This window comes from Meleagris gallopavo, chromosome 10 (assembly GCF_905368555.1).
Source record: "Meleagris gallopavo chromosome 10, MGAL_WU_HG_1.1, whole genome shotgun sequence".
Taxonomy (NCBI): domain Eukaryota; kingdom Metazoa; phylum Chordata; class Aves; order Galliformes; family Phasianidae; genus Meleagris; species Meleagris gallopavo.
Window position 1 is genome coordinate 25249086 of NC_139413.1, and position 25112 is coordinate 25274197.

The 25112-nt window shown below is 45.2% G+C and overlaps 1 protein-coding gene and 1 long non-coding RNA gene across 8 annotated transcripts in view; one reads left to right on the forward strand and one right to left on the reverse strand.

Annotated features, from left to right (window-relative positions):
* Positions 1-18626, reverse strand: LOC104912434 (uncharacterized). Of its 7 annotated transcripts, XR_014885280.1 has the most exons (9): positions 18522-18626; positions 18207-18329; positions 16450-16528; positions 16170-16230; positions 15409-15548; positions 5903-14656; positions 5729-5795; positions 1805-2910; positions 1-592 (listed from the first exon to the last, which is right to left on the reverse strand). It is a non-coding gene; the product is annotated as an uncharacterized LOC104912434 (long non-coding RNA). The 7 variants fall into 7 exon arrangements; XR_014885279.1 differs by lacking the exon at positions 5903-14656; XR_014885282.1 differs by lacking the exons at positions 5903-14656; positions 15409-15548.
* The window catches only part of PRKAA2 (protein kinase AMP-activated catalytic subunit alpha 2), a 17960-nt gene continuing 11064 nt past the window's right edge, over positions 18217-25112 (forward strand). The window contains 2 exon segments of the mRNA NM_001303204.1: positions 18217-18346; positions 23704-23845. Of these exon segments, the coding sequence (NP_001290133.1) occupies positions 18250-18346; positions 23704-23845 (239 nt within the window). The 5' untranslated portion in view covers positions 18217-18249.

A 25112-nucleotide genomic window follows, 5' to 3' on the forward strand; every position in this document is an offset into this window, starting at 1 on the left:
TAATACTTAATTGTTTATTCATAATGCAATTATTGAATACACCACGCACCAGCCTCCCTTTTAGGGCTCAGCTTTTCTTCTCAATCTAACTCTGCATTCTCACGACGGACTGTTATTTTTTTTTTCTTTATACAGATCAACCAAAGCCATTGCATTTCTGTTATCAGTGAATTTTGCCCCACGTTGTTGGAGATCTCCCAAGATCTTCACCGTCTTCCAATCTGAGCTGGACCAAACGCCCAGGGAATGAGGAATGCAGGACTGGGACAATCTATCAGAAGATAAAACGTCTGCAGTAAAACTCGTTCTTGCCCACATTTGTGCCTCTATTGCAATGTTTCACAACCCAACAATATTAAAACAGAAATTGTGTTTTATTCAGCCAGTCAGGACATTTTAAGAGAATAAGCTCCTCTAAGACCAGTCTTGTAGTACAAAGTAGAGCAGGAATGGGATGCTTGTATCCCTCGTATCTCAGGACACGACTTCAGCCACCCCATGGAAATCTGCTCATTGCATGGCAATAATTTAGAAGTGAGAGCAGCTCTTCCTCATAACCACTCATCGTGATTCAGGTCAAAAGGTCACACTTCTGCAAAAAAAAAAGAAGTCAAAAAGTTCCTGGTTTTACTTTTTCTTCTGTAGAATGTCTCAGAGGGATGTGCCAGCAGGATCTGGTTTGGGAACAGAGCACTCCAGTGACAGCTGGTGCTCTCAGCTGGTGTCTGGGGTATTTTGGGGGGGAGTGCTTGCAGATTTGGGGAATTCCTCTCGTTTTGCCCCAGGTGCAATGGGCAAAGTGAGGTTGCAGAGTGGTTGGATGTTTGGCACCCGTATGGTTCTTTACTGCTGCCTCCTCAGACCTACAGAGGGGTTTTATATAGGAATCTGCTTTGCTTTTCCATCAAAGCGACAATGTGACAGCGGGGAAGGACCAGGTGCTGCCTGTATTTCAGAGTCATTCATGTCTATGTCTATGGGAGACCTAAAATAAGAAAGCAAACTATGCTGTTTGCTGACTTATCCACCCGTTACTGAGATTGTTCCCTACCAAATGGGGAAATCAGAGCAAAGTTGCGTGCTGCCCATCAGGTGGCCCGAGCTGGAGTCACAAGGTTGAAATACCAGCACTCTTCTGGGAAGCCCAGAGCTGAAGCACTGCTACCCTGCCCAGAGGTATTTTTAGCACCATCAGCTGCTGCTCTCCTGCAGAACATCAGCAGAGGGGCTGAGCAGCAAGGAGGGATGTGGGGCATTGCGAGCCCTGGCCTCTGAGGGTTTTAGGGTTTCCTTGCACCCACTGGTGCAACTCCTCATCCAACCTGCACAATGGTGGCTGCCCTGGTAGGAAATGTTTGCCAAGGTTGGGCTTGGGTCTGTCCCTGCAGTAAGGGAGCTAGATAGATACAAGTGGGATCCAAAAGGAGCCTAATACTGCCCTCCCTGGTGCCACTGAGAAGACAGATTGTGGCACAGAGGGATGTAGTTGGTGGGCACGGTGGGGATGGGTTGGCAGTTGAACTTGCTGGTCTCAGTGGTCTTTTCCAACCTTAACGATTCTACGATACTGCAAGTCTAAGCCTCATAAGTACCCAGTTAATTTATTTAAAAAAATTAGCTGACAAATGTCATCTTAATGTAGAATTTTCTGCCGTTCGGGAAACTGGACATGCAGATTTGTGCAGGCCAGGAGGGTCAGCCCTCAAGAACGTGCCCTGCTGACCCACAGGGTAGATCAGCGGTCAGGGAACTGTTCCTGGCATCCCAATCACCAGTGTCAGATGCATTTGATTTGCCAACAAACCTAAAGTCCAACCCGTGTTGCAACCAGCTCTTGTCCTACCGCCAAGTTTCACAATCTTGGTGTTTCTCCTTAATTTAATTGAGCTCCCATCATCTTGATGTGCTGTGGTTACAGGATTCCAGCGCTGTTCAAAGAAAGAAATACAAAAGACACGGTTAGAAGGAAAAAAAAAAGAAAAAAAAAAAAAAAAAGCCTGGAAAAACTCATCCAAAATGCACAAAGTGGAGGAAAGGACGCCGGGTTACTTCACTCGAAGGTGTGGCAAAGACCACAGGAACCCGATTTGGGATGCGGAGCCCCTGGACCAGCATCTCTCGGAGGCTGCGGGTTCCTCGTCCTCAAAAAGGAGACGAACAGCACCATCTGCTGCCCTCCGACGGCATCTGCCCTATAGACATCAGCACGGCCATCCCGTAGCACCCATAGCCGTGTTCACGGATCAACCCGAGCCATCCTGTGCGGCGAAATCAAAGCAGCACTTAATTCCGAAATACACGCGTTAATTACGAGAAGACCTCAGTCCTGAATAATACTCACTCCCCCCCAGCTGGTGGCATTAAAAGGGAGTTCACTGTAACAGCATTTTCACATATTTCCTCTGTTCCTTTCATGTGTTTACTAGCAGAGCCTTAGAGAGCTGCCTGTATAATTCACCTTTATGTGCAATTCCTATCCGGGAAGGCATTTTCACAGTCAGCAACAGCTAATGAAAGGGGTGGCACATCACTGTGCAGCTCCAGCCCCTCTAAAACCCAGCTCTGTGCTCCATGCTGGCCACCTCCCAGCAGTTTGTTTGAAAGTCAAGAATGTGCCATGTTTTAATGACGCTTCGGGGTCAGGATCTCAATGAAAGCCCCGTTATAAGCAGCAGCCTCAGAGGAAAGGTCTCCACTCCAGACTGCAGCCCCGAACTGTTTACCAGTTACCTGGCAGTAGTTAACACACTGGGAATGTCTCCACTGGATGTGGCCCAGGTGTTTGTTGCAGGATGCAAATGCGTTTGTGGTTTATGATGTAAACAGGTAGATCTACATTTTTTTTCAGCCTGGTTTGATTTCTGGTCACAAACCTTCTAAATAACCCACTTGAAAGTGCGCAGCATCCATCTGAAAGGAGAAGAAAATAAAAGGTATGTATTGTTTTTTCCATGTCTAGACCAAACCAATTTTTGGTCCCTACGATAGCTTTCAGCAGAAGGTGTTGAATCATAGAATCATAGAATGGCTTGGGTTGGAATGAACCCTGAAGATTGTCAAGTTCCAACCCTCCTGCCACAGGCAGGGCCATCAACCTCCAGATCTGGTACCAGACCAGGTTGCCCAGGGTCCCATCCAACTTGGCCTTCAACAGCTCCAGGGATGGAGCATCCACAGCCTCTCTGGGCAGTCTGAACTGTTAAGCTCCTGTCCATCTGAAGCAGAACACACGCACAGAGCAATGGTGGGGTTCATCAGTTCCCGCAGCAGTCCTACGTTGTAGGGCTGTGTATCGTGAAGATGGAGACACGGTGGGCAGAGCTTCCACTGCAGTCCCTCTCACTGCTGCCCCACATGACTTGCGAAGGCCAGGCCAGATATTTGGATACAATGCACAGATCCCTGGGCTTATCTGCTTGCCAGTCTCTGTCACGATAATTCATTCAATAATTGTTCATTGTTAGGAAGCCCCCTCCCCCTGGGCTGCAAGCCTCGTGCCGAGCCTTGGATGGGCACAGTGCACACAAAACCAGCAACCTTCAAAGCCTGCTCTTTGCTCCCATTTATCTTATCTAACACTCCACTGAAGTATGGATTTACATAATACATACCTAATATATTAATGTTCCTATTCATCAAGAGGATCTCAGTGCTGTTTTCTTTGAAAGCCTCGCCAGTAATGATCAAACTCCTTACAATAGAAGATTGTTTTATACCTCTGAAAAGGATTTTCTCCCCTGTTTGTTTTCTGCATACTTTCACTGAGGTTGTTTGATACAACGATAAGAGCCAAAAACTGGGAGTGGTGGCATCCACACTTTGGGTTTGCATCACATTACAAAATGACAGCACTCACATTACTCATTCAAGGTGAACCATTTGGTCCACACTCTCTGTCTACAACATCTTCCCAAATTATCTTGCAATATATCTCTAAGCAGCCAATGGTCAAGCCAGGCTTGCTTCCATTTTTCACACATTTCCATGAACACGGTTAAATGCCCTTTTTTTTTCCCCCCTAAGTGTACAACCTTTCCCTCTTGCTTCACTTTTCTCTATCACTTTAATTTACTTTGGACACTGGTTTTCAAAAGGCTGAATCACAGAATTACAGAACCATTCAGGTTGGATAAGACCTCTGAGATCCCCAAGCCCAACCCACCCTCCATGCCCATTAACCATGTCCCTCAGTGCCACATCCCCACAGTTCTTGGACATCTCCAGAAATGGTGAGTCCACCACCTCCTTGGGCAGCCTGGTAAGAGGAAATGCATACAAAGAGGAAACAGCACTGGAAGAAATTATGTTCAAGCTATGGTATGGACCTTAATGCAGCCCAAATGACTGTACAAAGGCATGCAGGCTGCCTGCAGACCACAGCATCAAACCACTAAAGGATGCTGCTCTGTTTTCTCTGTAAAGCCATGCAGATTCACTGCAATATATATCTACTCTATCTTTTGCTTTTTTTTTTTTTTTTTGGAAGAGCTAAGGAAATATTTGCTTTTATATGGATGTTCAGGCATAAGTCTTCTAGCCAAAGGCACACAAAGAAAAATGAAGAGTAAATTACCCATTTTATTTTAAATAGTGATAATGATCGCATGTTGGAACAAACTGTTGGGTTAGTGGTTGATCTTTCTGCTTTCATATCATGCCTGAATGCCTTTCTGAAAGATAGCTAAACACAAAATATTGGGCTCAGTGCAGAAGGGGATGAAGTTAGGTGGATGAGCTATCCAGAGACCCAGACTATGGCATTAATAGTCTCTTCTGATCTTCGAAATCTGCAAATTTACTCTGAACCAGAGATTATGAAACAGCAAAGAGTAAATCCCTTTAAAATTGCTAGTAAATGTCAGGAAATACACTTTAAACACACGAAGACGCAGATTCGCTGACGGTCGTTGCACAACAGATCACAGATAGCTTGGTGCTCTGTCACAGGCCACTTTATCTCCCTTATCCAGCCCTGCCAACACCAAACAGTAAATGTCAAAACCCTTCTCTTTCAAAACCCTGGGATTGTTTCGAAATACTGAGATGCAGCAGTGAAAGAAGCCGATCCCCTCAGCTCGTGATAGAGGACCTTGGAAAGAAGGCATGATCTCTTCTTCCCCCTTCTTGATCCATTTCTGGTCATGTTTCCAACATTCAGATAGCTATCATCTGGCTATCCCAAATTGGCTTTCGTGTCTCATATGAACGAAACAGAAAAGAGTGCCGATGAGCACCGGAGTTAAACTCACATGAAAAATAATTCCATAAAAGGGGAATCCTGCAGCTTAAAATAGCCTGGCACTGGGGCTGTAACAAGAGACTTTTTGCTGATGCCAGCCAAGGAGCACAAGCACAATATGTCTACCCACCCTCACAAGAACTCAGCTGGAAAAAGCAGAGCCATCTCCACTGTGACTGATTGGACAAAGAAAGCAATAAACAGCACCGTGCTTCAGAAGCTTCATGGTCTTTAGAAATTAAAGCTGGCTAGTGCTCTGGCAGCCAAAAGACTGTTATTACTCTGCCTTCTTGTGCAGATACGATCTAAAGAAAAACACACATCTAGGTCTAACAATAATAAATAATAAAGCTATTCATACAGCCTGCTGCTTACACGATGGCAATTTCGACATAATTGTAGGTAAAAGGAACAGGCAAACAAACAGGAGTCTGTAGTAATTCAGCATTACCTGGTGCTTGGGAGCAGCTATTTCTTCCAGGTACATACCTTTGGGGAAGAAAACTATTTCAAAACTCTGAAGGAACATCAGCAAAGCTCTCCTGCATCCTCAGAGCTGTATTCACACCAGAAAAATAAATAAAAGCAAGAGTTAATTCCCTCACAAGGGGTTGTTTTCCAGCAGCATTTCCAGTCACCTGCAGCTATCCCCAGCCTGCACACCTCAGGGGACACCAAGGGATGGCAGATGAAAAGACAGCAACGCAAGCAGCATCTGGTGTTCAAGCAGCCTGGAGGCTGGCAGCATTCAGTGGAAAAACAGGCTGTGAGCAAACACAACCACTGGGGCATCCTCATACCTTGACATGGGCACAGTGCCTTCACTCTCCATTTCCTTGCCATCATTCCCTGTCCCGTGGCCTGCTGCTCAGCTCAGAGAAAAAAAAAAACCCTGCGGGACGGCAGAGTGGAAATCATGGGATCATTTAGGTTGGAAAACAACTTTGAGGTCATCAAGTCCAGCCACCAACTTGACTTACCTTTGTCCCATCACTAAATAGAATCATGGAATCATTCAGGTTGTAGAAGTACTTCCCTCATGTATTATGAGAGGTGGTAGATTAGAGACAGAATCACAGAACAGAATCACAGAATCACAGGGTTGGAAGGGACCTGAAGGATCATGAATCTCCAACCCCCCTGCCACAAAGCAAGCACAGAAGAGCCTGGTACTTGAGAAGCAGAAAAATGACTTGCAACCAGAAGACAAGGAATGAAGAAAGAAAGAAAAAGAAAGGAATTTAGTATGTATTGCAATGTCTTTCATTTTTTTTCACTAGAAGCAAGTTCTACTTGTTCCTGCTATTTTTATAATTTTCTAGTTACATGCCCTCACACAAATGAACCTGGCCAAGACCTCCTGCACGATCTCCATGGGACGAGCATCCCATCAATGAGCACAGCATGTGCCAGCCCAAAATGCCCTTCTACCATCCAACCTCAATCCTCAAATGCATCACAAGACTTTCTGAGGTTGGATACCTCTCTGTTCCTCCTCCTCATCCCATCCCAGAGCCAAGGACACACATCTCACATCACACCCCTGCTGGCCAAGAGCTCAGGTTTGCCTCGCCAAGTCCAGGTCTCAACTCTGTCCTACAGCGTAGACATACCTTTAGGGCATGTCTGCTCACCAGACTCAGGCAGGATGCAAGTCAGGTCTAGTTTGGTAGCTGCAGAACAGCATTACGGCACAGAGCGAGCTGAATTTGCCTGGGCACTGTGCCATATTTTGCTCTCCTTCCTACCCATTCAAATTTAATTTACTTTAATGGGGGAAGAGATGATCTTAGCAGGCAAGGCTCATCCTTGCTGTGTATTTAAGCCCCGCTGGATGGTGCTGCCTGTGAAATAACTGCAATGACCCCAGATTGGGGGCTGGAGGGCAAACCAAGCCATAAGGATGCAGGGCAGGAGGCTGCACATCCTCCCCATGGAGGAGGAAGGTTTGTGTTGGGCTCCCTGAGCAATGCCAAGCTTGAAGCTTCAATAGGTATCTCATTTACACTCTGCTTGGTTTCTTGCACACTACAAGTAGTCCCATTTACACCCTTGCCTCCCCTGCTTCAACACTATTCTGCAGGAGAGAGAAGAGATACGGGGGGCCCAAAATGCGTGTCTGGATATAAGGTGGGGGGAAAACAGAGCTTCTGCACAGCTGGAGATGCTGGCAGACATTGCCCAGTGTCATCCAACACACAAGCAACGAGGCATCCTCCACCTGGGACGAGTAACAGAGTTTAACATAAGATAAACCTATACGAAAAGGTACTATGGTTTTATGTTGGTTTTGACCTGTCATAGTAAAGCTTGGCTTAAATCGATGAGGTGTTGTTTTAGGATAAAATGAAATCTCAGAAACAGGAAGGAGCATCGCAGCTCACAGTCCTTTTGTTTCCTTCTGAGACACTTTGCTGCCACTGCTACACAGCAGCTTAATAGGCTGTCCCTTCTCTGAGCCACATTCCTGCTTTCTCTCCCGGTCCTGCATGCACGACCCTGCCTGGGGTGCCATGGTTTTTAGAAGTGCTCAGGTCATGGGTTTTGTCAGAGCGGGCTGAATCCATCTGTAATGCATGACAGCTCATGAATCATTGGGAGACAGGAGCAGAGCAGCTTCCCTTGGATTTGAAATGAGCTCAGTCTTTTTTCTCATAGACCTACTCCATCATTCTCCATTTACAAAAAAAAAAAAAAAAAAAAGACTCACTCTTCATTCTCTCGTGTCAGACAGCAAGCAGAAGCACTTCAGAGAACGGGTTCCCTTTCTCTATTAAAAACTGTATGTACATTGTTGTGCACGGTGCCATTTGATTTATGTGTTGCTGATAAAACACAGGCTCTGGTGTAACAAATCAATACAACAGTCCTGTTCAAAGCCCTCCCCCTGAGCAAAGAGTTTCTTGATGTTAAATGTTTCCTTATCTAATCTTCCATGCTTCAACATTCCTTCATTTAGAAACGTTGATAACTGAAAATGCAGAAGGGGACAATCACAAGGAGAGATTAAAGAATATTAGCAAAATATTTGAAGTAATAGTAGCATTACATGTCAGAAAACAATGTCGGTGCCCTTATTAACCAACTGCTGTGCATAGTGCTTAGGGATCCCAAGCCATGGCTCAAAATCCCACTGTTTGGTGCTAGGCAAAGACAAGTGCTGTTTCAAAAAGTGTGCGCATTCCATACAGGATAGAAAAGACAACCTGCCAGAGGTTTGCAGCTCCAATTTCTTTGTGAAAGATCCTTAAGTTTTCTTTAGTCCTTATCTCAAACTATTGACTCAAAATTTAGAGTTCTCAACTCCAAAAGTTGGTAAAACACTGCATGAATGAAGACTGTAGGAGCTCTACTCTTTCAGGTACTCTGCACTTCATGGAGAGAGATGTACATCAGATGATACATCAGTTAGAAATAACTGGGAAGCATCAAGGAATCCTAAGTATAAGTTTGCAGATTTTTAATACTCTAATGTCTTCCAGTCATGTGTAAGTGATGAGTCTCACTTTTGCCATTGAAAATGGTCTTTGCAGTGTGTTCTGTTTCAGTAGGGTTTTATTTTGGAAAGCTGATCTAACAGATAGTGCTCTGTTAAAGGCAGACCAAAGACCTCTGCATCACAGCTGGAGTAGAATGGGATTTGAGGGGCCTGGCTGAAAATGTACTTTACATGGAGATCGAAGAGCATCCTTCATCATGACCCTATTTAAGGTGCTGGCTACTGCTGACCAAAGAGAGAAATCCAAAGCCTACATGGATACCATAGCTATTCCGCGAGACAAGAAAGATACATATGCAATTCAGTACAAAAATCTAGCCATCCCTAGTCATGCTGCACAGCTAAACATGATATGGATCTATTTTTTATTTCTTCCCCTTAGGCACAGTACAGAAAACCAGCTCATTTAAGCCACCTGAGGGGAATCATTTTTACAATAGCTACAAGATGCCCTAAATTGCTAAAGTAGCCATTAGACGACGACACTCTGATCCTATCTTAGCTCAGGTCAACTTAAAAAGGAGGAAAAGCAGCATCCATCACACAGGGAGAATACAATTGAAATGAATACTGCTTCTTAATTAATTCAGAAATCATTGTAGACATATAGTGAAATATCCAACAAAAACATCCTAGCTCAGCAATGGAACTGTCTGCTTCCCATGCCTTTACACACAAGAACACGGGAAAGCCTGATGGCCCTACAAGCATTTCTGAAGAATAAAGGCTGATAAAATATATGGTCAAATGAAGGATAAGAGAGCATGAACTGGAGGACAGAGAACTGCAATGCACCACTGAGAAACTCAATAAATAAAAAAGTCCTTAGCATTAGGATGCATGAATTCTATTGAAATAATCCCTCTGCCTTCACTGGCCCTAGCAAACCTTGGGCCTGAAGCAGGATTTGAGACATGCAGGGTAAAGGAAAGGTACAGTAAAAGAGGTGAAAAAGATCAGAAACTGCATTTTTTCCTCTTAACCTCTTATATTTTCTAGCTGCTCATAGTGCATGCTCATACATGGCACAACCTTCAGGAGGTGTGCTTGTAGGTTGTCCCACATGACATGCTGTCAATCATCGTACAAATCATTGCTCTCCATTTCTCTCATGCTTGTATTTCAAACCGGACTTTCTCAGCAAAAGCTGCTGTTCAATCTCAAGAGAGGTTAAGTGGTTTTCCAGCTGATCCTTGGCCACAGTTTCTATCTACTCAGCTCAAAATAAGGGCCAAATCCTAGCTTGGCTCCGAGCCGGCTGTTTCAATATTACTCGATAAGTTCCCTTTGTCTGGAAAAACCTTCAGATTTATCTTCCACATTTCCCCCATTCTGAGATAACAGCCAAATGGAAGTGCCTTCGCTGAACATGTGCAGCTCAGATGGTCTCACAATGTAGTGGGGCTCCGTTTCCACAAGACCCAAATTCAGCTGCTGTTTTCCACTTCTCAGACACTCCATCGCAGCCCAGCTATGACAACCAGAGATATATGAGACCCCATTTTGTTGCTGGTGCAGCTTTGCCAGCGCCGTCGCTGGGTCGCAGCGATACACAGTGGTGTAATTGGGAAAATCATGAGATTCCACCTCCATCTGCTTATCCCAGATCTTTCCTCTTGACCTAGCAAACTTAGCCAAGATATTTTGATTTCTACTCAAGTTGCTTGAGAAAAACTAATGTTATCATCTTGGAACAGGTCTTCAAAGATTTCTGGAAGGATGCAAGTATGGCTCCCACGGCCATCCAGCCCCAAGGCTCACATTTGAGAGGGTACACTCAGACTGGAAGTGCTTCGCAACAAAACACAGGGGGGTTGATCCTCAGAAATGATAAAAACAGATTAGGAGTTCTAATCTCTAGGCACCAGGGGGAAAAACTGATGGGGAGGCCAGCTGTGAAAGTAATGTTCATTACACAATGTACTAGAATGGCACAAAATTGCTACTGTAGGATGAATCAAAGAATCATTAAGGCTGGAAAGCCAACTAAGATCATCCAGTCTAACCATCCATTAAACCATGTCTCTCAATGTAACATCACAGTTTTCTTGAAAACCTCCAGGGATGGTGACTCCATCACCTCCTATACCATGTAAGTTGGTCAGAAAATATTTTCACTATCATTATAATATCCTGTTTCTGAAGTTGATCCATAAGTACTTGATACAGCATACACTGAAGTTCATAGAAAAAAAGAACCTACTGCTTTCAGTACATATATTGGAACAAGCTGGAAAACTACATTAATTCACAAACTAGAAATAAGACATTAGTAAAATTATATTCCTGCTTATAAAAGCAGTCTTGCCAAACAGACTGTACAATTATATTGATGCACTAACATGCAGTAAACCCTAAGCAATACAGTAATATCTTTGCTATACAGTAGTGTTGCTGCTTATGTCTAGCAATCATTAGTGTGTTATGAGGTGGTTACTTAGACACACAAAATATAGCCAAAAGGTTGTTATTTCTTATAAAAGAGATTTGGGGTTTGTTTGTTTTTAACATGGATGGCCAGATTCAGGTTTATTTTCCCAATACGTTGCTGAGTTATTAAAGAAAGCATTGGCTGGAGTTTAACTCAGAAGCCTGGGAATCAGAGAAAACACCCTTTATTATGTGTTATTTGGAGTTTATCTTCTGATCAGTAAAATATGAGTAATGCCCCTTTGGTGAGGCTCTAAATTCATTAAGACTTCATACACAGCAGCAAGACATGCAGGTTGAAGAGGAGTAAGTGTTACGAGTGCTGTAATTTGGAGAACTTACATGCCCTCAACCTGCTTGTAGGGCTTTGGCACGCAGTTGTGTTGCTGCACTGCAAAATGTTATCCCACTTCAGCAGATCTACAGTTACTGCCCCTGTAAAAGGCCTTACATGTTTATGAAAGCAAGATAACCCAAGGCAGCTCACTGTCCATCTGCACCAGTGTAAGCTGGGCACTGTGGAGCTCCCGTGGAGCAGTCGATGGCTGAGAACTTCTTTCACAATGGCAACTTGTTCACGTACCAAAGCCTTTAGCAATTATTGCCCATCAAAACCTCTAGATAATTACATCCTTTCCCCAAATGAGTGCAGCAGTTCATTGCTGCCTTGTTAAGCTTGGTGACCTACATGAACAATGCTGCCCAAGCCTCCGACATGCCTCCATCTCACAGACAAAAAAAAGTGCCTGAGTGCCTCGTAATTACCTCCAAGCATCCATCTGTGGGAGCCTCTGCACAACCACTGCAGACACTGAACTTTTCATCTCAGAAGATGACCCCACCAAAAAGCATTGCTGGCACGCAAAGGTGTCAAATGCCGTTCGGATACCCTGTGGTCTCTGGGAGGTGATGTTACTTATTTCTGATCTGATTGGGATTCAGAATAATCTCTACTGCTTCTGCAAAGAAATCGAGGCATCCTGTTCCCATGTCATACACATTTATAAGGCAGAGTTGCTGTTTCACCTGTCCTTGTTGAGCATAAGTCCAGGAAGATATGAGAGGCTGTAACCTGCATGCACTCTGCCTTAATGGCCCCACAACCTACATGTAACTGAATTCCCACCCTCATTTTCATGATTCACCTTCACAGTCCCAGTGGGTGAGATTTTGCATTTCCCCAGATTTTTTCCTCTCACTGCTGGCTGCCTGCAAGGCAAAAATCTGCTTGGCAGGGAAGTACCCAAAATCCTTGTACACAGGGCTGATCCTTGCACAGAATCACCAACTACAAGCACTCCAAATCCTTCTCCCTCAAAAAACACCGCTTTCCTCCACAGTGCTGTGAGCACACCCACCAGGAGCATCCCCTTGTCCCATGCTTGCCTGGTGACAAATTGCCACCGCTCATCCCTCTCCCCTCTGCAAACTGCAAACTCCCAGCTCCACCAACCCACGGCTGTTACCATGGTTTCCTCTTTCTCTTGCTCCTGTGATGCAATGACAAATGTTTGCCTAAAATCTCTTAAGATATTCCCATGCATGGATTGCGGTCCTGATCTTGTCTTCTCCCTGCTAGTTGATTTATTAGAGCACCAAACCCGGGGCGTACCAATTCCTCAAGAACACCCCCGAATGGTACCTGAAGGGTAAGTCTATATAAAGATTGCAGAGATGGGATTTCACTGCCATAATAACTAGGGAAATGTCAAATCTGGGTACACAATCACATCCAGGCCCTTGTAGATTGAAGTCATCCATCTTTCCTTTTAATAATATTTGAAAGAAGCCACTCAAGCCTCTCCAACCATGATTTCTGATGCAAGAACTCCGCGCCACAAACCAGAAATAGCAGAATTATGAGTGCTAAAAGTGTCTAGTGAGGCTTTTATTTTAATTCATATTCGAGAAAGGTTTCTAGCAGCTGGAGAAAGCAAGAGCTGCATTCATAAAACCCTTGGCTATTTGCCACACAAATGGTGCTTTTAAGGAGCAGAGGGGGTTGGAAACGCAGAGTGTGCCCATTCCACATCAGGAATGCATCTCTCCAATTCATAAATCCTCCCCCTTTCCCCCAGTTGAGTGAAGGAGACCTTTTTCAGTTGGCCACTGAGGTGAGAGAGGGTGAGAGCAATTCTCCGGGCCCAGAAAGAGGCATTTATGGGAAACAACACTTGTATTAAACACACACACAAACAGTGCTATGTGCTGTGGTGTGCAGACAACTGCAAGGACAAACGTCTCTGAGGAGCAGCCAACCCACCATGCCAGCAGCCTGCCACTGTGTGTCATGGCCTTCAAGAATACTTAAGTTTCAGAGCAGGTCAAAGAGCTTCCAGGCTGAAATACCCATAGAGACATTGGCTGGTAGTAGGAAGGAGTTGTGAGGATGGGGAATTGAAGTGCAAAGATTTATGGCTCCATCCAAAAAGAAATGATCTAGATTTATTTTGAAATTGAAGAGGATGCCTATCCATGACTGGAAATAAAAGGGAATTAGAATTCAGTTCCTCTAACAAAGCTCCAACCCAAGCTGCAGGAGCCACGAGGTGCCAAAGATGCTGCCAGCACTGAGGCACAGGGGAGCACCCACACTTAGAACCATTAAGGTTGGAAAAGACCACCAAGATCATCCAGTCCAATGATCCATCTACCACCAATATTGCCCACGAAACCTAAAGCTTGGGCTCTGAGCTGTGTCAGCCCCAAATGGGGCTGTTTGGGTTAAAACCAGTTTTCTGACTTCTGGCAGATTCCCAGCTGGGGAGCTTAAAAGTAACAAAAATAAAGCAAAAGCCACCTAAACATTTGGACTTGGCAGCAGCTGAGTGAGAAGCTTGAATCAGGATTTTTTCAGCTCACCTCCATCTCTGTTTCTAATTGCACGTAGCCCTTAACAGCTTGCCCGGCATCCCAGAGGGGCTGAGCCCAAATCAGGCCCGGGTTGGGATGTGAAGCAGTCACTCGATGACCTCGAAGCATCCCTCTGCCCCAGGCAGGAACATCTGCACTCCACAGCCCCATCCAAATAACATTCTGATGCTTCACCAAGCCTCGTTTCAAGCATTTCTTCATTTAATACCATCTGTGTGTGGTTTAATTTTAGCCCTATTCTTGTCCTGCCCATTGTGGATGTGGGGAACATATTGTTCCATCCTGACTGATACAAAGCAAAAATACAAAAAGGCAAGGAGGTAGTGGAATGATTCTGTGAGGCTGTGAATCATAGAACCATGGAATATCCCAAGTTGGAATGGACCCACGACAACATTTAATAGTGAGGTCAAAAAAGGGTAGATGGACCATGTAGCCAAATCCTGAGATCTTCCTGAATCGGTCCAGGGAGAACATCCTCACTGGTGCAAACTGAATGGTGCAAAGTAATGGTGAGGACACATTGAGAGCTCCTCCTCATCAGCATGCCCTTTCCCAGCTGATTTAATTAGGCAAAGCCAAGAGAAAGTCTGCCAGCTCTCGCAGATTAGGCCCTAAAAGAAAACATAGTTGGCAAGGTGCTGAGAAATGCTATGAGCTCACACGGTCACTGCTTTCCCTCTATGCTTCCAGGATTTGGAACAGTTCTGCCTTCCACTTGTAAAGGAAGGGAGGGAGAGACTGTGATTTCCTCTCTGTAGAGGTCAACCCAAATCCATATTGTGCTTTGCAGTCATAGATGCAGCATAAAAGCTCAACTCCATGACTTCAGGAGAAGGACTCGTGCATTAATCTGCCTTAAAAATGATCCCAAACTTCCAAATAGACCACCACAGCACATACAAAAAAATAACAGCTACTGATTGCTATTGACTTCTAGTGGGATGGGGTATCTCATCACTCATTTGACTTCTGAATTCAACTTTTAAGGGTTTAAGCAGCTTCTTTTCAGAACTTTCCTCTCTAAAAGAGTTCAATATCTAAAGGGAGTCTATAAAGAGGAGGGAAGTCAACTCTTTGAAAGGGTAGATAATAGCAGGACAAGGGGAAATGGTTTTATGATAGTGCTTTGTTGGGAATGACAGAAATATCACACTCATTGCTCCCTGACTCAGATAGAGTTTCCATCACACATCCCCAGTGGAACATCATATATTGCCATACCATCCAGATTTCTCTTAATACCAAAAAAAAAAAAAAAAAAAAAAAAAAAGCCATCACAGATTTTGGGCCCATGTGCACTACATTTTTGGAACATGCTTACATCACAACAAACCAATCACAGGCTTGTTTATGAATAACTAACCTCCAGAAAAGTTCATTTTCAATGCTGCAGTCCAACATCTGCTCTTGGCCACGGCATGGGGTTTGATAAATAACATCAGTTACATAACACAAATGGAAATTGCTTGGTTACAAATCTAAAGCCTCTGATGCACGTAGTTCCTGAAACATTCAAAATAAAGCATTTCGCGTGTCACAGTTCACCCACTGCTGCATTATCTCATTAATTATCTCCTCCAAACAGCCTGGGAAATCAAATCCTGCTGAAAATCCACAGATTTAGGGCACTTACAAGGGTTAGATGGCATGGCCCCAAACCTGAGCTTCTGTATAAATAGACGCATGGCATTCCTCATCTTTTTTTGGTCACGTTGAGCTGGAGAAGGCATCCTGAACCAGAAAGGGCAGCATCCTGACCCACTTCCAGCTGAGCTGCCCAGTCTACATTTCTTTTCTGCATCATTCACCGAGCAAAGGGAAGAGATCCCTGTCCTGCTCCACAGCCAAATGCTATTTCATGTGATTGACACCAAAAATAAAGACACCACTTCACCAGGCACCGGAGCCTCCATCTCCTAGCAACATTGCCCCTCCCCAGCATCGCTCCTGCTGGCGAGCACAACTCCAGGTGCATAGATGAGATGGGTAAGAACACAGATATATATGCACAAAATATATGTGCTCACAGAAATGTATTTAACGTCAGAGGAAAATGAAGGAGATGCCCCCACCTGTGGCACAGGGCTCTGTTCCTGCTGCACGCTGGGCTCTTGGCTCACCTACCTGGTGCCACGTCTGCACTGAGCAGTGGGATCCTGGAAACATCAAGCCCGGAAAGCATATCCTGTAGAGCACAAGCTTGATTAGTATTAACTCAGTATTTCTATTTACCAATGTCTGTGTGTCCAATAGGCTAAATGCTCACAGAGCATCAGTCTGCTCTTGAGATTTAGTCACCAACATTTAGGAAACAAACAAGAAGGCAAAACAGCTCATCACCATCCAGCAGCTCCTGTTCAACATGTGAGCTCAACCACCAAAACAACACCATCCGTGCTCTCACCTATTTGTTGTGGTACCTCGTTCAGGCAGTCAGGGCTTGCCAAGACTGGAAGCAGAGATCAAACAAACCCCACAAGCTCCTGTGTGCAAAGAGCAGAGAGAGGCGCTGAGATTTTGCTCAGCAGAGGCTTGCATGGATGGACATGCCTGCAGCTGCCTGCAGACCCTGCTGGGTTTTCATCGGCTTTCCAGGAGATAGTGCACTTTAGATAAGGCAGTCATATTGTTATTTGTAACTTCTCTTATGCCTTGATGCACATCTCTTGCTCTGATGGAGCTGATATGGTTTCATTGCACCACGCGTGGTTTTATATCACAGCAACTTTCTTGTTTCTACCCTGAGATTGCTATTTTTATTTATATTAATGGTTTGTTGAATTAAATTGTCTTTTTTATTATTTATGGCAGTACAGTTGCACAGGCTGGTCATTATTTTATCACACAGCTATTGTTTAAACACATATTCCCATTCCAGTTCCTCAAACAGCTCTATTATTTTAGAGTGCGGATTGCCTTTCTTTTGGGGTTACAGCTGTCTTAACAAGTAAAAGGGGAAATTTTCATTACAGGGGAGAGCTGGGACTGTTGAATAGGTGTTTCCTTCAGGACAAGTTTTCTTTTTTCTTTTTTCTTTTTTTTTCCTTCTCGTTTCTAATGAGACAGAAACTACAGCAAGAAGAATCAGCTCACTTAACAAAGCTGTGTTATTATCTAATTTACAACATTACAGCAGCAGACTGTGGGCTGTCCCATGGCTGGAATGCAAAGGAATGGATAATTCCATCATTAGGATGAGCTGTTAGCCCATGAGAAGCAAAAGCTGACAGCACTGCCAGGGTGTGGAGATGGTTTCAGCTGGCTGCACTATTGATGTATTCATGTTTTCTTCCCTGTGAATCTGTTTTGCTTTTTTGTACTACCACAGCTACGAACCCATGGGGCTTCTGATGCTGCTTCGCCAAGTGCAAACACTCAGGCACCACCACATCCTTACAGCTGCAAACAGTGGGCACCACCATCACCCCAAAACAACCACACACATCTGCCTACCCCCACACACAGCATCTCCATCTCTGCAGCTCAGGGCTAAGGGCAGCGAGGAGGCACCCACAGTGCCACCTCCCTTCCACCTGCCCATCTCCAAGCCCAAGCAGCATCCCTGCTGTGGGGCTGTGTCCTATCAACTGGATGCAACTGGCCTCTCAGGGGTCACCCCGTGCAAAGTTTCACCATAAGCTGAGTGTAACCCCAAGCTATGCCATAAGGAAGAATCAGTCCAAGAAGGTGTGCCAACAGGAGAACACCCCTCACCCCCAGGGCAGATGGATTCATCCTCAGGCAGGTGTGGCATCCTCTGAACAGGTGCCCCCCAAGCTGGGGGTACCATCAGGAGGCTGCCACCTTCTTCACCCCTATACAGACCCCACCCCCCAGAAGGCGGAGGCACCCCAAGGACAGCGTCCCCACCCCAATGCAGGGTGCACCCTAGAGGCAGCGTCCTTCCTCGGAGGCTCCACCCCGAAAGCGCGCAGTGTCGCTCCCAAGCAGGTGCCAAACCCAGGGGCCACGGTCACCCTGAAGCGGGTGCTTCTCGTGGAGGTGCCCCCCTCTCCATCCCCCATCCCTAAAAACAACCCCCAGCCCCGGATCGTGCCCTTCCCCGCCCCCGTGCACCCTGCACGGCCCGGCCCGCCGCTCCCCGCTGCGCACGCCCGATCCGAGCCGTGCCGTTCCGACCCGAGCCGTGTCGTGCTGTACCGTGCCGGCCCTGCGCATTGTGGTCCTCCGCCGGGGGGCGAAGATGGCCGAGAAGCAGCAGAAGCACGACGGGAGGGTGAAGATCGGCCACTACGTGCTGGGGGATACGCTGGGGGTCGGCACCTTCGGCAAAGTCAAGGGCTGAGTACCGAGGGCTGAGGGGAGGGCGGGGGGGGAACCCCTCCGTGCCGAGCATCATCCGCGGGGCGCGGCGGTGGGGCGGGAGGGAGGAGGTGACCCCTTCCCAGGGAAGGGGGGGGAGGGGTGAGGGGGTCCTGGGCAGTTCCTGGAGGTTCCCCCCAGGGCAGCACCCACCGAAACTTTCCTCCCACGGCGGCAGGAAGGTGATGCGGGGGGTGGGTGCCCGGGCCGTGGCTTTCCGTTGCCATTTGAAGAACGCTTAGGACCTGCGGGGTGGGGGTGGAGGGTGAGGAGGTTCCTCTGCCGCCCCCACCCACTGGGGGGGCTCAGCGATGGGGCCGAACGGGGATGGATGTCTCTGGTTCACGGCTCTGGCACCCAAGCCAGGCACTGGCTTTGCTTTTCCTGATGCAAAGATTTCTATTCCTTTTAATTCTACCGTTATGTGCACATTTTCCCTCCAAGCCATGATATTAAAAAAAAAAAAAAAAAACCTACAAAAAAAACAAAACAACAAAACACCTCTACACAAACGTGTGATCAGAGCAGAGTGAGGAGCTGTGATTCCCAGCAGAGAGCAGGGCTGGGGGCAGAGCAGAACCCCATCTTGCTCAGCTGTATCTAAATAACCCCAAACTGACAGCAGGGCAGAGAAAACACCTTAATCACTGCAGCTAAATCCACCTGTGGCCATTAATCAGGCTCCTAAAAATATATTGCCATGTTTAATCCCAAACCGCGAATTTACCAACTAAAGAATTATCAGAATAAACACTTCTGAAAGAAAGGACCATTCAAATCACTCCTGTATACCAACAGACCTCAAAAACTGCTCCAAAGGTGATTTTTTTTTTTTCTTGCAGACCAAATGAAGCCTACTAACAACAGCCTGATTTCCTTAAGGACCCTTCAGGAGTAGCATGAACATTTCTCCCTCCCCCTCAACCCCATATATCACCCAATTGGTTAAGATCAGACTTCCAAAGGACGTATAAAATAACATAAAAAGATTTCCAAACTCCATCCATTGTGGCTTAGCAGCCTTTCTATGTGTATATCTTCCCCTGTAAAACCAGTTAGAGTTTGACAGGAGAAATGCAGAATAGCACTGTTTTAACCTAATGAGCTTTAACGTGCGCTCATCGTGTTTGGCAGGAAACATGGGAGAGGTGAACAGACTTCTTTTCCTGATTGCTCCAAGCTTTGTGTCTATTATAGATGGTAAATTTGCATTAAGCAGGCCGGTGCCATCAGCAGTGTATTTCTTATTGCAGATGCCCCATCCCTGGAGGTGGCCAAGGCCAGGTTGGATGGGGCAGTCTGATCTAATAGATGGCAGCCAGACTATAGCAGGGGGGGGTGGAACTAAATGATCTTTAAGATCCCTTCCAATTTAAGCCTTTCTATGATTCTAAGAAGCAATGAGGGAAAGGATGTCACCTCCCCTCCCGGCAGTGGAAGGAGCAGGTGGGACACATCACTGCTGTGCGTGCACCAGGTGCATCCCACCCCACGTAGAGCTCTATCCCAACCACTGCCATTGCACGACAAGCAGTTTTTGGGTGATGTTTGTCTCCATTGCTTGGGCTCAAGTAACGGTCAGTACCCATTTTTCTGGAAATTGCTGCTGAAAGACAAACATTGCAGTGGGGGATGATCAACTGAAAGAGGCTGAATGGATGAAAGAAAGGGGAAAGGAAGGGTGATACAGCATCTGAGCAAGTGGCGTGGGGACAGAACGAACATGTCATTGCTAAATATATGCTTTGGATTGATTTCATTTTTAACTTCAGGCTAAGCTAAGGGCCAGCACAGCTGATAGGGAAGGATTTTGCTTTCCCTTTCCTAAACTTCTAATAATTCTTGCAAAGCATTTAGAAAAAGCTGAGCTGCTCGTGCTTCCTGAGCTGCAGCAAACACACAAGGTAGATGTGGCACTGAGGGACACGGGCAGTGGGCATTGTGGGGATGGGTTGATGGTTGGATTTGGGGATTTTAGATGTCTTTTCCATCCTTAATGATTCTGATTCCACGCACTCAGAAGGAGACTTCATAGGTATCTGCTGCAAAAAAGCTATCTGCCAGAGGACTTTAATGATTATCTCAGCTTACTCTAGGATAAATCTCTCATCTTTTTTCTCCTCTCTTATAAAAATAACAAAACACAGAGGGTCTTCTGTTAGAAACTCATCCTGTTGAATCTCTTCCCTTGTTTCTCCAGCAGCCTCCAGTGCCGGAATAATGCAGGCAGTCCCATGCACAAGCAGATGCAGTAGGAGCTAAGGATGCTCACACTGTGTCTGCTTGGTGTCAATTTTTGGAGTTTACAGTCTCTGTCCAATGTGCAGTGCTTTCACCTCAGTGTCAAATCCATCCCCTCTGCCTGTCCCAATGGAGCTGAGTTTGCTGATTCTAAGCTGCGGGGAAGCTGACTGGAGTACTTGTCACTAGAAGACAAGACACATGCTCAAATCCCTTTTCTAATACTGCCTACTCAGCCTTCCCTCCTCCCCTCAGGCTTTAATCCAGGCAGCAAGTGAGAAGGAAGGAGCAGGCTTCCTTACCCATACCTGACATCACCATTGCCCAACCTGGGTACCAGGAGAGGACGGTCCTGTTGACACAGAGGAGCACGTGCATCCTCTCCCTGCTCCATGTGGCAGAGATGGGATTGCCTTGGCCAAGCCCATGCAACCTCCCAGTGCTTCTTCTCCCACCAGTGTGTGCTGGGTTAGAGAATGTGAGCAAAAGGAAATGTTGTCTCCAAAGAGCCAAAGGTTTAAAGGACTCCCATCACATAGCAAATTATGTTGTCTTTTCATCCCTCTCTCAAGACACTCAAGTAGACTTAACAAGCCAGTAGGGACTGGAATGAGAATATATCCGGATCTAATGCTTACTGTAAGCAAAAGGTGGATTACAAAATAGCCTGTTTGGTTTTAATTATTGGTGTGTTTGAGCTAGAAAAACCTTCACAGAATTGCACGTTGTTTGTCATGGATGGAAAGAGGATGAACTATTGGGCAGTGGGATTAAAAACAGTAATTACTCACTCCAGGCATGACCTTTGTTTTTTCTTCCAAGAGTACAGTACGAATTTTTCAGAGCTTGTGCTGTGGTAAGGGCAGGAAGAGTTGGAAAGATGGAAGGGATCAAGATCTTCTTCCTAGTTCTGCCATAAGTCACTTTGCTGTTCCTCAGTTTCCCTGTTGCCTTAGTGCTCCAATTCTTGAACAGGATTGAATGAACCATGTGCAGCTGGCAAAATGCAGCTTACTGCAGTCCCAGCCACGGAGGTCAGCCAGATCCAAAGTCTGGGAGATGTTGGCTGAAGTTGCCCAACACTCCCTGTTCTGCCTTCGCCAGCCTCTCCTGTGCAAAGCCACGACCACCTCAGCAAAGAGAGATGAATGCTCTTCACAAGGCTACTGCTAGCCAAAGCACAACAAGATGGGGAGAATTCCTTGCAAGGCTGTGTGCTTTGGACCCCTATAAAGCCTGAGCGGGTTGCTGTACCCCTGGCACCCATGCCTCCCCAACTTGCCCCGCTCTCCCCTCCCCAAGGATCACCAGGGAAAATGCCTCCTTGCACTATTTTCAGTGCTCTCCTTCTACCACCCAGGAGGAATTATCTGCCTACTTCAGCCCTCCGTTAATCCCTAAATTGCATCCGAACGGCGAAGCTTAGTTTATTCCCATTTCATCTGCTAGTCTGAGTATTATGAAGGGATGAAATGGGCATGCAAAGTAGCGCTTTTATTTTCAAGAGCAGTAAAAAGTGTTTTATTTTTAGGATGCTCTTATTGAGGAAAGAATCTCTGGCAGGTCTTATCTCGCGGCTAATAATAGTGACCTCGCGTGCCCTGAGCAGTGCTGGCGTTGCCTCCTGCCTTCCCCGGCCGCCTGCTTTACATGCATTGCTTCTCATCAGCTCCTTAGAGGCTCTGAAATTACTGAGTCTAATAATCTAATAACAGAATTTGCTCATAATTGTTAACAGCTTCTGTTCTGTGTTATTAGTGACGGCGTAGCATTCGTAATTAGAGAGCCTAAATGCATGCTGCGAGCAGGTTTTCTCTGCTGCCTTAGAAAGCCATCCCTGTGTTACTTTTTTTAATATCCATTTGGAGATCCTGAGAGAGGGCAGCACCCTTTTAGATGTAACCACCTGTTCAGATGTAAACTATCTGTTTACAAGCAGTTTCTGCTGTTAACTTCATTATAAATTTTACTTGCTACACACAGAGCATTTTCTTACACAGGCTGTTGATAGCAAATAAGTCAGATTCTGAATTCATTTTGCATTAGCATTAAAAACTAGTGTGATTCCACCAGTGACAGTGGTGCTTCTCCTGGCTTGTGGTCACCGTTTGTCCCTACACACATCAGCACCTGAGCACACCAAGTGCATGTCATAAAAGCACATATTGAAGTTTGTGTCTTTTCTTAAGGCAGAATTTGCTGGAGCTGTTACACTCCAGCGTGGTGTTCCTGCAGCTTGTCATCAAAACGAGAAGCATGCTTGAGAAAGTATAAATAGAAATTCATTTTAGTAATGCAAATCCTGCAGTCCTATTCTGGGCAGGGAAAATCCCTGTATCATTTTTTTAAAGAGGTGTGATGGTCTTGTTTTAAGGCAGGGTTTATTGGGGATTCACTCAACCCATGCATTATGGTGGAGGTTCTCCCCACCATTTAAATATATTTGTCTCTGATCAACATGACCTTTTTGTGCTATAAATCCTTGCAAATTACTTTGGGGTATGGCCACCTCCACTTACTCTGTCATATTTATTTAAGCATTTTTTTTACCAATAAGTCCCCTCTTTTCTTTTTTTCCTACACTGCAACGGGAAAATAATAAAGCGAAGAGAAACAAAGTTTTGGAACTAGGTGATCTTATAGGTCCCTCCCAACCCAAACCATTCTATGATTCTATGATTTAATTATTCTTTTTCCCAAATTGCCACATTGAGTATGTCCATTGGGATTTCCCTTGTATAAATGACCCCAGTCTGGTTTTGAAGTCATTTATACATTGTGCACTCATTTCTGCACTTATAGTTGAGGCATTGTACGAAATGGTGCATCATTTTGCTTTCTGTAAACTTGTTGCTTTCCTGGGTGTTTGAATCTACCTTTACTGCATAGAATAGGACTCAAGGAATGTAGAAACTGTACCTACAGGAAAAGTAAGGAAAATAAAGTCCTGATATCCAGACTATACTTAAAACACCCCAATTTCTATTGTTTATTGCCTTCTTTTGATTTTAAATCATCCATCTCAGTATCTTAAATCTCCCGTATGTATCTTGCTTCTCTGCGTAATGACTTTGCAATGCCTTCTTTCCATTAGTTGGCGAACACCAGTTGACGGGGCACAAAGTAGCAGTAAAAATCCTAAACAGACAGAAAATACGCAGCCTGGATGTGGTTGGGAAGATCAAACGAGAAATTCAAAACCTAAAACTCTTCCGGCACCCTCATATTATCAAACTGTAAGTACGTGTTCTGCCACACGTTCAGCTTACTCCTCTATCTGCAAAGACTTCACAAGTTGACTTGTTTTCAAGAGATGTCTTATAGTTGTACGGAACAGTAGATGTGTGGTCAGGTTTTTGCATGTTGAAGCCAAAATGCTGCTTTTTGAATGTCCTCCTGCTACCTTGTGTTGGGGCACAATCCACACATTGAGGAACTGTAGAAGGTGTTTTTCCTATTGGAGTTCGGGCCATTATAGATAGCGACTATGAGACTTGTCCTTGTGCCAAGTTTTGCTCAGCTAAGCCTGCCCAAACATCCACTTTTCCATTCAGGAGTCATTATAAAGGTGCACAGAGAGGATCTGTGCTTTCCTGCATTGAGATGTTACGAGGAGTCTCTATGATTCTCCTTTTTTGGGTCAGTATCTCACGACTTGAAGTGATGGAGAATTGTGCCTGAGGAATAACAGCTTGGGCAGGCTCTTAGAGTGAAGCCTTGGCCTGAAGTCAGTAGGATTTATGTTTTCATGGCCTGATTATCCAGAGCTTAAAGGAACACATATTTTTTTATTTATTATTCAGACGTAAGTTTTCAACATTGCCATTCTGATGAACCTGAATTTAAGTTGTAAATCAGCACCTGCGCTCCTGCCTCTGGGGTTCCATCTCAATCCCTGGTTTGTGCAGCCAGTCCACATTAATGAGGCACTCGATAATATCTTTGGCATTTCTATAAAAGAAAGCTGTTGAATGGTAACTGTAAGGATAAGTTGACATTTAGGTCAGCCTTAAAACTGGCATGAGATATAGCAAATACCTGGGACTTAGAGGCAAGGGAAAACAAATTCTCCCTAAGTTAAATAACTAACCATGCAGCAACTGTTGACTTTAGAGTAACTTCAGAGTTCCGTGGATTTATTGGAGAACAGATTGGTATTATTTCATGAAAAAAGCAGCAAGAGTCCTCAGCTGCTCATCCAGCATCCTTCCAGTCTGCACACACATTCATCAAACAGACCATTAAAGCCTGGAAATTAAATTCAGTTGATCAGTCTCCTACGATAAATACTTCAGCCCTGAAATGCACCGACAAAGAGGTGAAGAGGAGTCTATGGCACATGAGGCTCCTCTTTCAAACCCTTGTGGTGTCCCATCACTTTACATATATATACAAGAAATGGTAGTGCTGTTAACTTAGATGAGTGCGAAACTCTTTAGAAAAGTTAAGTCGATCCTATTGATCTTTAGTGGGACTATCACCAGTTCATTTGATCACCTCTGA